The 14,093-nt window shown below is 40.0% G+C and overlaps 1 protein-coding gene across 4 annotated transcripts; it reads right to left on the reverse strand.

Moving 5' to 3' along the window:
- Positions 1-2,730: 2,730 nt before the first annotated feature.
- HMGB2 (high mobility group box 2) lies at positions 2,731-6,013 on the reverse strand. 4 transcript variants are annotated; one of them, XM_001365307.5, is made up of 5 exons: positions 5,142-6,013; positions 4,297-4,466; positions 3,863-4,008; positions 3,573-3,747; positions 2,731-3,263 (listed from the first exon to the last, which is right to left on the reverse strand). In XM_001365307.5, exons 2-5 carry the CDS (start codon positions 4,444-4,446, stop codon positions 3,111-3,113), a joined length of 624 nt encoding a protein of 207 aa, XP_001365344.2. In that variant the 5' UTR covers positions 4,447-4,466; positions 5,142-6,013; the 3' UTR covers positions 2,731-3,110. The 4 variants fall into 4 exon arrangements, with proteins under 4 accessions (XP_001365344.2, XP_007496176.2, XP_016278607.2 ...); XM_007496114.3 differs by having other exon boundaries at positions 4,297-4,462; positions 5,142-5,964; XM_016423121.2 differs by having other exon boundaries at positions 4,297-4,462; positions 5,113-5,964.
- Between the last annotated feature and the right edge of the window lie 8,080 nt (positions 6,014-14,093).

A 14,093-nucleotide genomic window follows, 5' to 3' on the forward strand; every position in this document is an offset into this window, starting at 1 on the left:
GTGCCCTAAGTAACAGCTAATAGTTGTCTGAGAATTTGAATGTAGATCGTCTTAATTCCAGACCCGCACTGTGCCTCATGTATTTACTGGGTTTTAAATCAGAGAACACTAGCCCATATGTAGTTCTAAAGTTAAAACTCCAATTAGATTAGAAACCTGGTTGTAAAAACTAGTAATATAAGTTTGACAAACAATTGCATGCAACTATTGTAAATCAAGTCAGATTTCTTCATTTTGAATCTGGGATGAGTTGATTCAATGAGCAATGTTTTACAGGGCTGGAAATCATTGTTTGAAATTAAAATTATGCCAGTTCATCTTATATAGTTTAAGAAAGTTATCTCAAAACTATATCTTGGATCTAATCTACTTAAGAAAGGTGTCCTACACATTTGGCAAAGAAAAGCAAATAAGGTTTAAGATTTAAGAAACATATATTGGGGGGGAGGGGGTTGCAGGTAGGTGGCTGAGCCGACATCCAGGCCTAGAGATGGGAGGTCCTGGGTTCAAATGTAGCTTCGGACACTTCCTGGCTGTGACCCAAGGCAGGTCACTTAATTCACATCACATTGCCTAGCCCGTACCACCCTTCTGCCTTAGAACCAATACCCAGCATTAAGTCTAAGAGGGAAGAGGTGGGCAAAAAAGGTACAAATTTAGGGAATAAAAAGCTCAAATGTATAAGCCATATGGTGATGGCTTAACTTTCAGTCCAATGATTAGCTAATCTCCTTGGGAGTCACCTCAAGATTTATTGACATAAAGCTTCTTCTGGTCTTTAAGGAATTATACATTATGCACAGCTTCATTTATCTCAAATGAAGTCTTATTAAACTTACAAATCTGAAGTGAAAAGTTCTGAAGGAATCATTTTCTATTGCAGAGGGGGAAAAAAAACAAAAGCTAGGGTACTTTCCAACTTTATGATGGCAGAACGTGAGAATTTCTTGGCTACTAGAAAAACACCATGTGTGCTGATTTTGCTGGCAGTAGTATAAACAAACTTTAATGTGTACCACTTTCCCTTACAGAAGATATTTCAATGAAACTCCATATTCATGTGCTCATTTTCCACACAGGTAAGAGTGACAGCAAATCAGAAGCAAAAACATGTATTTAAACTTAAAAAGCTTATGGATTTTCTTGACCTGAGTATTTTTTTACAAGATGCTACACAAATTAGTTATTATTCAGCACCCAAGGTGAGAAAAAAATTATATGCTATGAAATTTCCACCAAACTGAAACAAGTTAATAGAAATAAGACTGATTGATAATGGTTAACAAAGAATATTCTGCACACAACCCTCTCCCATCCAACTGAGACATCCTACCTAGCTCGCTCCTCAAAGTTCCTGTAAGTCTGTAAGAAATGTCAGGTACTAACAAATTTTTTTTAAAAATCAGTTTGGACCAAGTGGGAAATATCTCAAATCCTGGCATAACTGGGATGCTGGTTTGGGTTAGATTTTTCCACCATATGAAAACAGCTTTGTGCAGAGTATTTTTTATTAAGAAACACTACTTCTCTGGGGAATTAGAATAATGCTTCATTTGTACTTTCTAAGATAAGCAATCTTTCACATTCTATACTTGGTGTAAATGGCTCTAAGATACAAAACAAAATGATTTTTGAAGTCTTATTACTAGCTTGTGTTAAACATACATTTCTAACCTGAAATCATTTTGGAAAAACCAAAACATAAAAACTGCAAAAATAATCTCATACCAAAATAATTGTTACCAAAGTCTCAACAGTTTACTACATTTCTGAAAAAAATAAAGGGTAAGGAAATGTGAAAACCCCTCAAATTCCAGAAACTCTTCAACAGTTTCTTATTAAAGAGCTTCTAAAAGTTAATTTTACACAATTTACAAATAAACCTAAGTTGTACCACCTTTCAAAACACAATAATCTTAGAACTGTTTCAACTAAAGAATTGGATTGTGGGGAGGGGTTAATTCCTCTCCCCATCTAATACAGCTGATGTGAATACACTAGTCACTGCCTACTTTGGAAAAAAAAAACTTCAAACTAAGGGAAAAAGCCCAAATGATAAGGGTTGTTTTCATTTAGTTATCAGCCTGAATTTGTGTCTAACATATTAGCAAGTATATTACAAACTACATATAACCAAAGCTGGAAAAAGTGAGGAATGTGAATATTGGCTTCTATTTATAAACTGAAAATTTTGGTTTAATTGTATATTCTACCAAAATCTCTCTGAAACGTTATAATCAGTGAGCAGCTCCCATTTAAACACTCAAGGTTGCCTGAAATCCATGACAACTGCTTCTTAAACAAAGTGTTTTCCTAGCACTAGGACTTGACCCACAATTTCAAATTGACATTGAAATATTCCTTTTTGCAAACCTGCTCTGGTTGGACACAATATAATTTATCTTAAATGATTTCTGTCTCTATCATCTCAACAAAAGCTCAGCTGGAAATTATAAAAAATTCCTACCTGTAGGCAAACTGAACTCAAATTTATAGATGCTGAGAAGGGTATCCTTTTAGCTTTTAAGAATAGAACACTATACTAGCTCAACTACAAAATGTGGGCCCTTTGAAAACACAATACCTAAAGGACTCTTTTTTTTCTGGCCCTTCCAATTCTACAGATTCAGAGAGGTTCAGTGGCAGCCCACAGTCACAACTGCTATGTTATTTTTCAAATCACCTATCCCAAAAAATTAAAGGTAGTTAAATTAGGACAATAAACAGCAGTAATGTACATCATTTTATTACAAAATATTTATCTTAAAAAAACAAAATGCAACACTATAAAACTTAAAGATTTGCTATGATACTACTTTCTAGGACTTTATGGTGCTACAACAATACACTGTCAAGAAATTCAAAAGAAACCATTAAATATGCAGAAACATTCAACATCAGAAGCTTTAAAATCTATCTGGAGTGTCCCCTTGAAAGCTTCTACTTACATTAAAAAATAGAGGTTCTCCCTACAAAGAATCACGTTACCTATACACAAGTCTGTACAGTTTTTATACTGAAGCTAACAATGAGCTGCACTTGAGTTCACATTCTTAGCAAAACAATGACTTTCATCACACACAAAAAAATCTTTACAACAGGATATTCATTTACTCTTCATCATCATCCTCCTCATCCTCATCTTCCTCATCTTCATCTTCTTCCTCTTCATCAGGCTCATTCTTCTTCTTCGATCCTGTTGGCCTGCCAGGGCCCTTCTTTCCCACATCTCCCTTGCCCTTGGCACGATATGCTGCAATATCCTGAAAAACATGTACATTCTGATTTCAGCACCTATGGGCATTACTCAATCACATAACTAAAGAGCCAAGTTTCATTTGGTTACTAACTAATAATTCTGAAGGAATTTTTTTTGAAAATGTAGCTACTAACAGTTATAAGAACTATAATTTCTAAAAGAATTTTACAAAATGTATTTTAGATTCAGTTTCACAAATTCAAGTATAAATATATCTACATGCATGTGTGTGTATATGTATGTAAACACACACAACCAGCTTTCCCTCTGGCTTAGGAGAAAGAGCAAGGAAAAAGGGAGATGTTTATTGTACCTTTTCATATTTCTCCTTTAGTTTAGCAACTTTCTGTTCATAAGGTAGTTTGTCTTTGGCGGATTGTTCAGACCATAGTTCCCCCAGTTTCTTAGCAGTATCTCCAATTGAAAGGCCTGGATGTTCACTTTTGATCTTTGGGCGATGTTCGGCACAGAAGAGGAAGAATGCAGATCTGAGAAATGATTGATTTTATAAAGCATGCATTATATGTCAAGGTACAAGAAATATATGCTGGAGAATAAACAAAAAATCAGATCCTTCATTAAATCATGTTCAAGACTACTCACGGTGGTCTCTTGGGAGCATTAGGATCCTTTTTCTTTCCTTTCTTATCACCTTTGGGAGGCACATAATTTTTCATCTCCCGATCATACCGAGCTTTATCTCCTTTTGCAAGGTCTTCGAACTTGGACTTTTCTTTTGCAGACATGGTCTAAAGTTAAAACATTTTAAATATGCTTTAAAATCATTAAGATGTTCAAAAACTTCCTTTTCAATACAAGCTTCACCAATTACTTAAAATGACGGTCACTAAAAGGAGAATTTATAGCATTTCTCAGACAACCCAGGGGGGACATTTCTTGAACTATTTCAGTTCACCATTAAGTTTTTGAAGTTTTTAAAAACCGTGTAAATGTGCCCTAAAGAGCACAAAACAAGAGTTCAGTTCCTAAGCTGGGAAACCCGCGGGCCCACACCTGCTGCCCCCACGGCCCCTCACCTTCCATCTCTCGGAGCACTTTTTGGAGAACTCCGCAAAGTTTACAGGGGAGTCCGGGTGCTTCTTCTTGTGCTCCTCCCGGCAGGTCTGCACGAAGAAAGCGTAGGAGGACATTTTGCCCCTCGGCTTGTTGGGGTCTCCTTTACCCATCCTTAACAGCTTCTCTCTATCTTCAGGAGAGAAGGAAAAGCACCACCAGGTCAGGACCCGAGACTTTGGGGCACGGAGGCGGAGAGAGCCCGCCCAGCCCCGCGACCGCTTCCCGCCGAAATCGCTCCCACCCCACCCCCGACCCCCCCTTTTCTTTTCCCGGGTCCAGCTCGGCCTCTGAGGCCCCTCCCCGGCTCCGCCTCCCTTCCTGGTAGGGCCCGACCTGGGCCTCTCCGACCCCGGACCTCCAATACCCCTCAGCCCATCTTGGCAGCGGCCGGGGGCGGAGCTCTTTCGGCGGGATAAACATCCGACTCGCCCCGCCCCGCTTCTCCCCCGACCCTTCCCAGGGCTGCCGGGCCCAAGCTACCCCAAACACCACCAACGTCGTGTCGGGCCCCACCGCAAGGCCGCAGCGTGGAGCCCCCTCCCGGCTTCCGTCCAAGTCGGGGTCGAGACCCCCGCTCCCCCTGTGTCCCTCCAGGCAGGCCTCCAGCCGACCCAGGACCCAATGTGGGGTCTTTCCAATCTCCCCCTCCACAACTACCCAAACCCAGCGGCCCGCCAGCCGCCCGAGCCGGGGCGGAGTCGGCAAATCCCGAGTCCTGGCTCTGGGGGCAGCCGCGGTAGGGTCTCGGTGCCCTCCGCGGGAGTGCCGACTCTTGCCTGCTGTAGGAGCTCCTTGGCTTTCTCACCGTAGCTGGAGCGGCGCTTCCTCCTCACTCAGGGGCTCCTGCAGCGAAATGGTTTATCTCTAACGCAATCCCCAGCCTCTTGTTTTGCACTGTTCTCCCCGCCACTGCAACTTGATGAACCGCGTTACGATCCCCGCCCCCCAGACTCTTCTGATTGGCTTTGAGGACTGTTCGAATCCCGTCGGTCACCGCCCCTCTGAATCCCCCAGCGTTCAATTGGTCGACGGTGCAATGCGCACAGCCCTCTCGCCGGAGCCTAGCACGTTTGGTTGCTCCTTCAGGTCGTTAACTCCTAGACCCGTTAGAACCGGTCAGGAGAGGAATGAAGAGCTCGGCCCTAATTGGCAGAGGGCACGGGTTTGAAAAATGGCGGGCCCGATGCCGATTGGCTGGGACGGCAACCGGAGTACAGGGTTGGCTAGGACTGGATGAAACCCGCCAGATTTAAAAATACAAAGACGCGAAGGCGCTTCGGGGCTCTTGGTAGCTCTTGGTGGCCGGAACTTTTTACTTGTGATGTGAGATAAGCGAGGCACGATTCTCGGCCCGATCTGTGGGCGCCTGGAAGCCTGTACCCCACCGATGGGGCCGAAGGGAGCAGGAGTATGAAATGAAGGCACCCTCACCGCTCTCGGCCGGCTCCCGAAAGCTTGAGCCGCGCTACTCCCAGGGTAGATTCCCCTGGGTCTGGGTTGCACCTGCGGCGGCGGCCTCCCGCTCCCACCCTAACCCCACCCTTGGGACTGGCGCTTCCGTGCAGACCCAGAAAGGGGCCAAAAAGCCTCGGACCACCGTTGGAGTCAGAAAGGCGGCCTCCGCCTCTTAAGCCCCTCCTGAGAGATTGCTGCTGGTCTTTGCGGGAATTGGGGATTTCCCCCCTTTTCTCTTACCGGGGTGGCTAACGCCACAATGTAAACAAACAACCTCCCTACGCGTCCCTAATTGGTTGCCTGGAAGCTGGAGGGGGTGGGGGGCCGTGGCCACTCCCTCTCCCTACTAAACGGCCTTCCCGCGTCTTGCACTTTCTCTAGTGCAGGAAGAGGGAATAAATTGTGCTAGAACCTGAATCTAATCCACGCCCTAGGTGATCAAGAATGGGGAGTGGGGAGGACTTTCCCCTCCCCAATTTCTGCTGCTGACTTGAAAGGAGCCTCATTTCCTCTTTTTCCATCCAACGGACTACATCTCTGTGGCTGAGAACCAAAGGGTCAGCCCTAGTGAATCTATAAATCACTCCGAAAACGTGTTCTGGTATCCGCTCTGCTAGCTGGTGGGTGGGTCCGTCCCGACGACCCCGCGGCTGCCTAATGCTATTCAGAATTAGGTGACTTTTCTACCCCGACTCCCCGAACGCCTTCCCAAGACCAAGTAGTTGGGGTCGGGTTTGTTTTTGTTTTTCGAGAACTGCTGTGGCAGCAGGCAGAATGATGAGCCACTGCCCCCCAGAAAGCAGACACCCCATGTTTTGGGAACCTCGAAAGAAATGTTTCCAGAATGGTAGGATCTAACAGATTGCTCCCCCGCTTGAACGCCCAGAGTAAACCCCCTCCCTGCCAAGATAAAACATGGCAGCAGGGTTACGGCTCCAATTTTTTAAGTGCTCCTTCCCCAGAACTCAGAGATAGAGGTTAAATGCTATATACTATTTAAAGAGCTGAAGAAACAACTTACTGATAAATCTAGTTGTTGGATTTGAAAACATTCCACTTGGCCTATCACTCAAGAAAGTAATGTGTGCTATGTTTGGGGGAAGGGAATACTTTTTAGATATTTATTTTTAAACAAAAAATTTAAGTTTTTTTTAAAACTCCCATTAGCATTCTTCTGGTCTTGCTGTGGTTTAGAATCTTAACGACTCTACATATTAAGTTTTACATATATGCAAATATTTGTCCGTTTTACTTTATAACATTTACAAATATATAATTTGCTATATTATAGTAAATTATTTCAGTTTGTAAAACAAGTAAAACTAGTTGAGGGTGTCTGGTACATGATAGGCATTTAATAAATGCTTGTTTTGTTCAATGATTTCAGGGGCCAATGTTGGGATTTCTCTGTAATACAATACTGTCCTAGACTTGGTCCCCTGCCCTGGCTGCAATGTAGTCAAACAAGCATTTATTTATACCTACAAATTTATAGTTATAGACAAAGTAAAATCCACGTGAAAAAGTCCAGATCTACATGTTATAAAAGGATTTTTTAAATTCCTATTAGCCCTTTTAATTTTGTGTCACATCACTTTTCTTTTGAATGTTTTGTGTGGTCAAAATCTTTCAAAATATGCTTAACCTATACAAAGGGTGTGAAGGTTGCAAACATCTCAAAATGTCTATTTCTAACAAGATCACTTATGCATGTAAAATGCTGTTTTATTTTTTAAAATGCTGTTTTATTTTTTTAATTAAATTTAACATATCCTTCAAAAACATCTATTGCAGATAGTGATTTCATCTACCATTTAAAAAACTATACAATTAAATGAGATCAAGTTAGTAGTTTAGGAGTTAATTTTTCATTTCAATCTTCCACAGCCACAGATTACAACGGTAAAGCATTCTTTAAAATGCTTGTCACTGCTCACAACTGGGTAAAGGAGAAAATTCATAGGATCTTAGATTTAAAATTGAAAGGTCATTTAAAGGCCATCTAACCCAACCCACTCATTTTGCAGTCGGGAAAAGAGAGGTCAAAGGATTCACCCAAGGTCATAAATGGGCGGAGCCTCAGGATTCAAACCCTAGTCCTCTGACTTCCAATCCTGGGTCCTTTCCACTATACCGATATCCTGGCAGTAACAAAGTAATGAAGAAGAATGCAGGGACTTAAGATATATCTGTGATCTCCAGAGTAAGTTTTATCTCATAAAAGTTGGAGGGGAATCCAAGAGACAAGAATCACTTTTGGTAATTCTTGCCTATAATAAAAATTACTTGTGTGTATAGTGCTTTGTATTATTGCTCTTGGTCATTTCATTGAGTCCCGAAGCAAATGCCTCCATTTCCCATGCTATGAACTTTTAAAGGTACATTTGGTAGGTTATATGATCAACTTTTCCCCTAAGATCCTTGGTACCAAAAATAGGAGAGAGGCTTAGGGGGAGTGGACTAGGTTCAGGAGGCAGCTAAATAAGTAGACAGCTGATAGGCAGCCTTGTATCTGCCAGGCTTGGATCACAGCCACAGTTAGCTATGCCAAATCCCATTCAAAGATTCTAGAAGTAGAATTTTTTTTTAACTTTATTCCCAAAATTCAAGTTAATACCCAAATTATCCAGGTTATAATCCCTTTTCTTTGTGAAATACTGCAACTTTAGCATTATACAAGTTTGCATGTTTAATAAATGACAGAAAATTAATCTATGACATGGAGGTCAGCCCACAGTAGAGGTAGAATGTAATTTGCACATTTTGTGTAGAGTGCCTTGTTATTGTATTGCTTCAGTGGTATAACAGATATATGTGAAAGGCACATACACATAAACCATACTAACAAGTTTAATTTACAAATGCAGCTGTTAAATTTAGAAGCAGTTTTTATTCTATTAATTGATTATTTGAGTAATATAATTTGCTCTTTGCAAACATTTTTCTTTTTGCATTGCTTCATTTCTTAACTGATGGTACCTTAAAATAAGATTTTACCACTGATATGCCATTTATTGAATTTTTGTTGTTGTTGATTTGACTGGTCAAGCTGGTTATAAGTAACGACATAAGTCCTTGATTTGATATAATTCATATACAACACAATATTCTTCTATTTGGCTTTTAAACTCCTTCACAACCTACACCTAGCCTATATTTACAGCCTTAAAATATTTATTACTCTCCTTATATTCACACAAGATACTAAGACTCCTGACTCCAAGAATTTCCTTTTCTTTCTTTTAAAAACAAACAAACAAACAGAATACCCTTAATTTCCAAAAGGGCAAATAATTGCCATTAAGTGGCTTGCCCAGGATCAAATTTGAACCCAGGACCTGCCATCCCCAGGCCTGACATTCAAACCCACCTAAGCCACCTAGCTGCCCCTTGACACCATGCATTTTCACTGGCTATCTCCCATGGAATTCTCTTTCCTTCTTTTCTACATTCCCGCTTTTCCTGGCTTTCTTTCATTTGGGTTCCAGCTAAAATCTCACCCCTAACAAAAGAGCCTTTCTCTATATCCCTTAATGCTAGTGCCTTCCCTCTTTTTATTATCTCTGTTGTTTCTATATTAGTCTTCTTTGTATATAGTTGTTTGCATGTTTTTTCCCCCATTATGAACTCCTGGACAGTATGGACTGTTTGTTGTCTTTTATTGTTTTCACAGCACCTAGTACTGTGTCTGGCACATTGTGGGTGTTTAATAAATGCTTGTTGACTGATACTCTAGGGCAGTGGTTCTCAACCTTTCTAATGCCGTGACCTCACAATACAGTTCCTCATGTTGTGGTGACCCCAAACCAAAAAATTATTATGGTGGCTACTTCAAAACTGTAATTTTGCTACAGTTATGATTCAGAATGTAAATACCTGATATGCATTATGTATTCTCATTGCTACAAATCAAACATAATTTAAACATAGTGATTAATCACAAAAACAATATATGTTGAGAAATATTAATCCAGCAGGAGGCAGCCTGAGCACTGGGTTGGGAGGTAAGTCCTGCCTGGGGAGGGGGTCCGCAGACACTGCCTTCTTCTTCCTGTCATCTCCCTCCAGTTCCAGCTGAGGCTTCACTTTGCTGGGGTTACTCAGCTCCGTTATCTGCTCCAGGAGTTATCCACTCCAGGATTCGTTCTTAACTCCTCCGGAGCCAACACCCTGGTACTCTCTCTGGGTCTCTGTTTGAGTCCGGTCTCCAGGCAACAGGGTAAATCCATCGCCCCTCATAGGGGGAGGGCTGCTGATAAGTAACTAATATTAGTACAATGTGCGGGCAGCAGGGTCCCTGTTCTTTCCGAGATCTTGCTGTAAAGTAGAGCGATTTCTCAGTGGTTAAAGCCATTGGAAATATGTATTTTCCGATAGCTTTAGGTGACCCCTGTGTTTTGGTCATTCAACACCCCCCCCCTCGTGACCCACAGGTTGAGAACTGCTGCTCTAGGGTTTAGCCAAACTGACCTTCTTAGTCTTCCTCACACTCAGCACTCAATCCCCCATCTCCACACTTTTTTACAGGCCATCCCACATACCTGGAATTGTCTTCCTTCTTACCTCAGCCTTAAGAAATCCCCAACTTCAAGGCTCATATTGTCTTATGCATGAAACTTTTCCTAATTTCCCCTCCCCCAGCTGTTAAGCCTTCCCTCTCTGTGCCATCTTGTGCTATGTATGTTCCTGTTGCTTCCCCCTAACCCTCACTATTATTAGCCCCCTTAGGGAGCAGGCCTATGCCATTTTTGTCCATACTCTTGGCATCTAACACAGGGCCTAGAACATAATAGGTGCTCAATAAACAAATGATTGAAAAGTGCTTTGGAATTCAACAGAATAACAAGTTTTATGTAATGAAAAGAACATTGGACTTACTATCAGAAAACCTGGATATTCCATTTCCTTGGCTGTGTGAGTTTCAGAAAGTTATTTCAAAACATAACCTTAATTTTCTTATCTATTAAATGAAAGGACTGAATAAGATAATTTCTAATATCTTTTCTAGTTCAAACATTGCAGGATTTTAAAAATATATTTAAATTTCACTTTTTGTATATTAGGGTTTTTATTTTTTTTTATTAAGTCAAAATATTTACATCAAATTGAACACCATAATACAATGGTACTAATTTGGAATATTCAAAAATGTGTGAGATTTTTTTTTATACAGAAGTTTGTTTTTTTGTTCCATAAACAGTAGAAATTTGTTAGATTACTACACTAAAACCTGGCTTTTAACTTCTGTTGAAGACATGGCTGCTATTGAAATAAAAGAGAAGCAATAAAATGATCCAGGACAATATTGGGGGACTTATGAAAAAGAATGCTATCTACTTCTAGAGAAAGAACTGTTAGAGTACAAATGCAGATGAAAACGTATGATTTAATCACTTGTTTATCTGGGTATATTATTTAGGGTTTTGGTTTCATAAAATTATTTTCTTACAAAAATGAATAATATGGAAATAAATTCTACGTGATAATATATGTATACAGATTGAATTACTTGTCAACTTTGGGAGGAGGAAGGAAGAAGGGAGGGAGACAACATGAACCATGTAACTTTGGAAATTTGTTATTAAAATAAAATGAAGATAAACTTTTTAAATTTAAAATAAAAGAGAAACAGAAAAAAGAAGGCTTACATTATCAAATAATTATTCTCCTATAGAGAAATAGATATTCAGCTGAATGTGGGACAAACTAACAATCCCATTACAAGGAAAGAACAGCTGACATCCCTAAGTTTAACAGTTAGTACCCAAGATAGATTTGTTATATTCATTTCCTATCATATGACAAGACAAGTTTCACACTATGTTCTACAGCTGTCTTTATTAATGTCACCAGTAACTTGCCACTTTTGATTGTTTTGAATGCTGTCCATGGAGAGTAGAAAATCAAATCCCTGACATTTAGTCCAATATAAGAACTTATTAAATATATCAGTCAAAGATCTAAACATTTAAAGATTCAAAATTAGACTGACAGTTCAATTAGTCATCCTACACTCACTCAAGATACTCAAGACTCTTGACTCCATGCATTTCCTTTTCTTTCTTTCTTTTTTTCTTTAAAAAAACAAACAAAAAAGCCCTTAACTTCCAGAAGTTTTTGCCTTGCTATGCAGTTTTATCAGTTAGGCATACAAAATAATTTGATATGAATGTATAGAGTATTTGAAATGAAAAGAAATATCCCTTCCACATTGAAACTTTCCCCATTGTGATTTTGATTCTATTGGGTTAGCATAAGAAATTAGGAATTTGGGGGGAGTTTTTCAGAAGCCACAGACTACACAAGAAAGTCAGATATCACAGAAAAAAGTATAAAAAACTCAGAAATGCACAAAATATATGTATAGTATTTATAATATCAACATATTTTATCTTTTAATACCATATTTTATACACAATTTCTTTTATAAAGTTAAAATAACTTAAAAGTTTGCAAAAAGAACACAAAAGGCAGCAAATTACACATAAAGGCTAGAAATGTAGAATATTGACCTAATATAGCCTATGACCAAATACTTAACCTAAATTTTACAATAAGGTACTGTGAAGAGCCCATAAAAGAAAAAGAAAAAAAATCAGACCTCTGGTAGGAAGGGAAAACCAAAAAGATTACCCAGATTTTCTAGATTTAAGGGATGCCAGGCCCCTATCCCCCGTGATATGGAAGGGATGCCTTTATTTATTGGATACACTTGCCTAATTAGGTATATTTTAAACAGTGGCCAAGAGTTAATAAGATATTTATTAAGCTCCTAGGCACTGGGTATACAAATAAAAAGACAACCTCTGTCTTCAAGGAGCTTACAAACTAATTGGGGGGTGGGGTGGGGGTGGAGAACAGCCAGGTGGCTCAGTGGATTGAGAGCCAGGCCTAGAGATGGGAGATCTTGGGTTCAAATGTGACCTCAGATACTTCCTAGCTCTGTGATTTTGGACAAGTCACTTAATCCTCCTTGCCTAGCCCTTACCACTCTTCTGCCTTGGAACTAGTACACGATATTGATTCTAAGATAAAAAGTTTTTTAAAAAACAACCAATTAATAGGGAAGGACTGTACACAAATGGAAGCTGAAAAGTGTTTTGTGTTTGTTGGGGAAGGGGAGTTAGCAACAGAGGGTTTCCAACTAGGGCCATGAAGTTCCTGTAGTAGAAACCAAGGAGAACAGCTGATAGGAAATGAAATTAGATGGAAAATTCTGAATGGGAGGTGTGGGAGTAGTTTATTTCTTGCTCCACCCATCAATCTGAGGGAGAGAAAACAAAAGGTCCTGAGGAAGTATTAAATATCAAATCAATGAATCAGTGTCCAAGATGATGAAATTTCAGGTCATGAGTTCATCTTGGGAGAACCATGATGTTTGAGGAGCTGAAACCAAACAGAGCAGATAATGGGAAAAACGTACTTGGAAGCCTGAAGTTGCCATAAATCATCTAGCTTTTCAGTGAAGGTCAATTTACAAGGTAATTCCATTTTATAGCAAGGACAAAATTATGTCACACGCAATATAAATCTTTCAAAACCGGAGTCAGTTTTCTCAAACCCTACCACTGCTTCATCAACTAAGTTTTGTAATATTCTTCAATATTATTGTGGCTCAGGGGTTAGGGAGGCCCAAAGAGAAGGAGAAGAGTTAGGAGAACCACAGGTCAATGGAGCAGTCAGAACATATAACATTGATGGATTAAATTCACTGTCTTATAGTGTGGTTCAGGGCACCCCAAAACAAACTGAATAGTAACATCAAAGATCACTTTGTCACAGATCAACATAACAAATATATTGAAAAAGTTTGAACTGTTTTGAGAATTGCCAAAATATGACATAGAGACATGAGATGAGTACCTGCTGTCGTAAAAATGGCACTGACAGGGTTGCCACAAACCTTCACTTTATTAAAAATAAAACAAACAAAAAAGCACAGTATCTATGAAACAATAAAAATAAGATGCCTGTACGGGGGCAGCTAGGTGGTGCTTTGGATAGAGCCCATGGCCTGGAGTCAGGAAGATCTCAGTTCAAATTTGGCTTCAGACACTAGCTGTGTGACCTTAGGCAAATCACTTAACTCAGCTCAGTTTCTTCATCTATAAAATAAGCTAGAGAAGGAAATGGCAACCCCCCCCCCCAAATGGGGTTACAAAGAGTCGGACACAACTGTGCAATAACAATACTGTATAGCAGCTCATTTTGTTATGGCAAAGAATTAGAAATTTGAGAGGTGCTTGGAGCCATCAGTCCATGACACCTTGACAGAGTCACGCGTGGTAGCTGGGGAGACCAG

This window comes from Monodelphis domestica, chromosome 6 (assembly GCF_027887165.1).
Source record: "Monodelphis domestica isolate mMonDom1 chromosome 6, mMonDom1.pri, whole genome shotgun sequence".
NCBI classification, from domain to species: Eukaryota; Metazoa; Chordata; class Mammalia; order Didelphimorphia; family Didelphidae; genus Monodelphis; species Monodelphis domestica.

Bases quoted from the DNA above. Each gene is read 5' to 3' on its own strand.
- HMGB2 (XM_001365307.5), bottom strand. From the start codon at position 4,446: ATGGGTAAAGGAGACCCCAACAAGCCGAGGGGCAAAATGTCCTCCTAC. The intron at 3,748-3,862 runs GTGAGTAGTCTT...ATCATTTCTCAG, and splicing joins AATGCTCCCAAGAGACCACC to ATCTGCATTCTTCCTCTTCT. The intron at 3,264-3,572 runs GTACAATAAACA...CATGTTTTTCAG, and splicing joins TAAAGGAGAAATATGAAAAG to GATATTGCAGCATATCGTGC.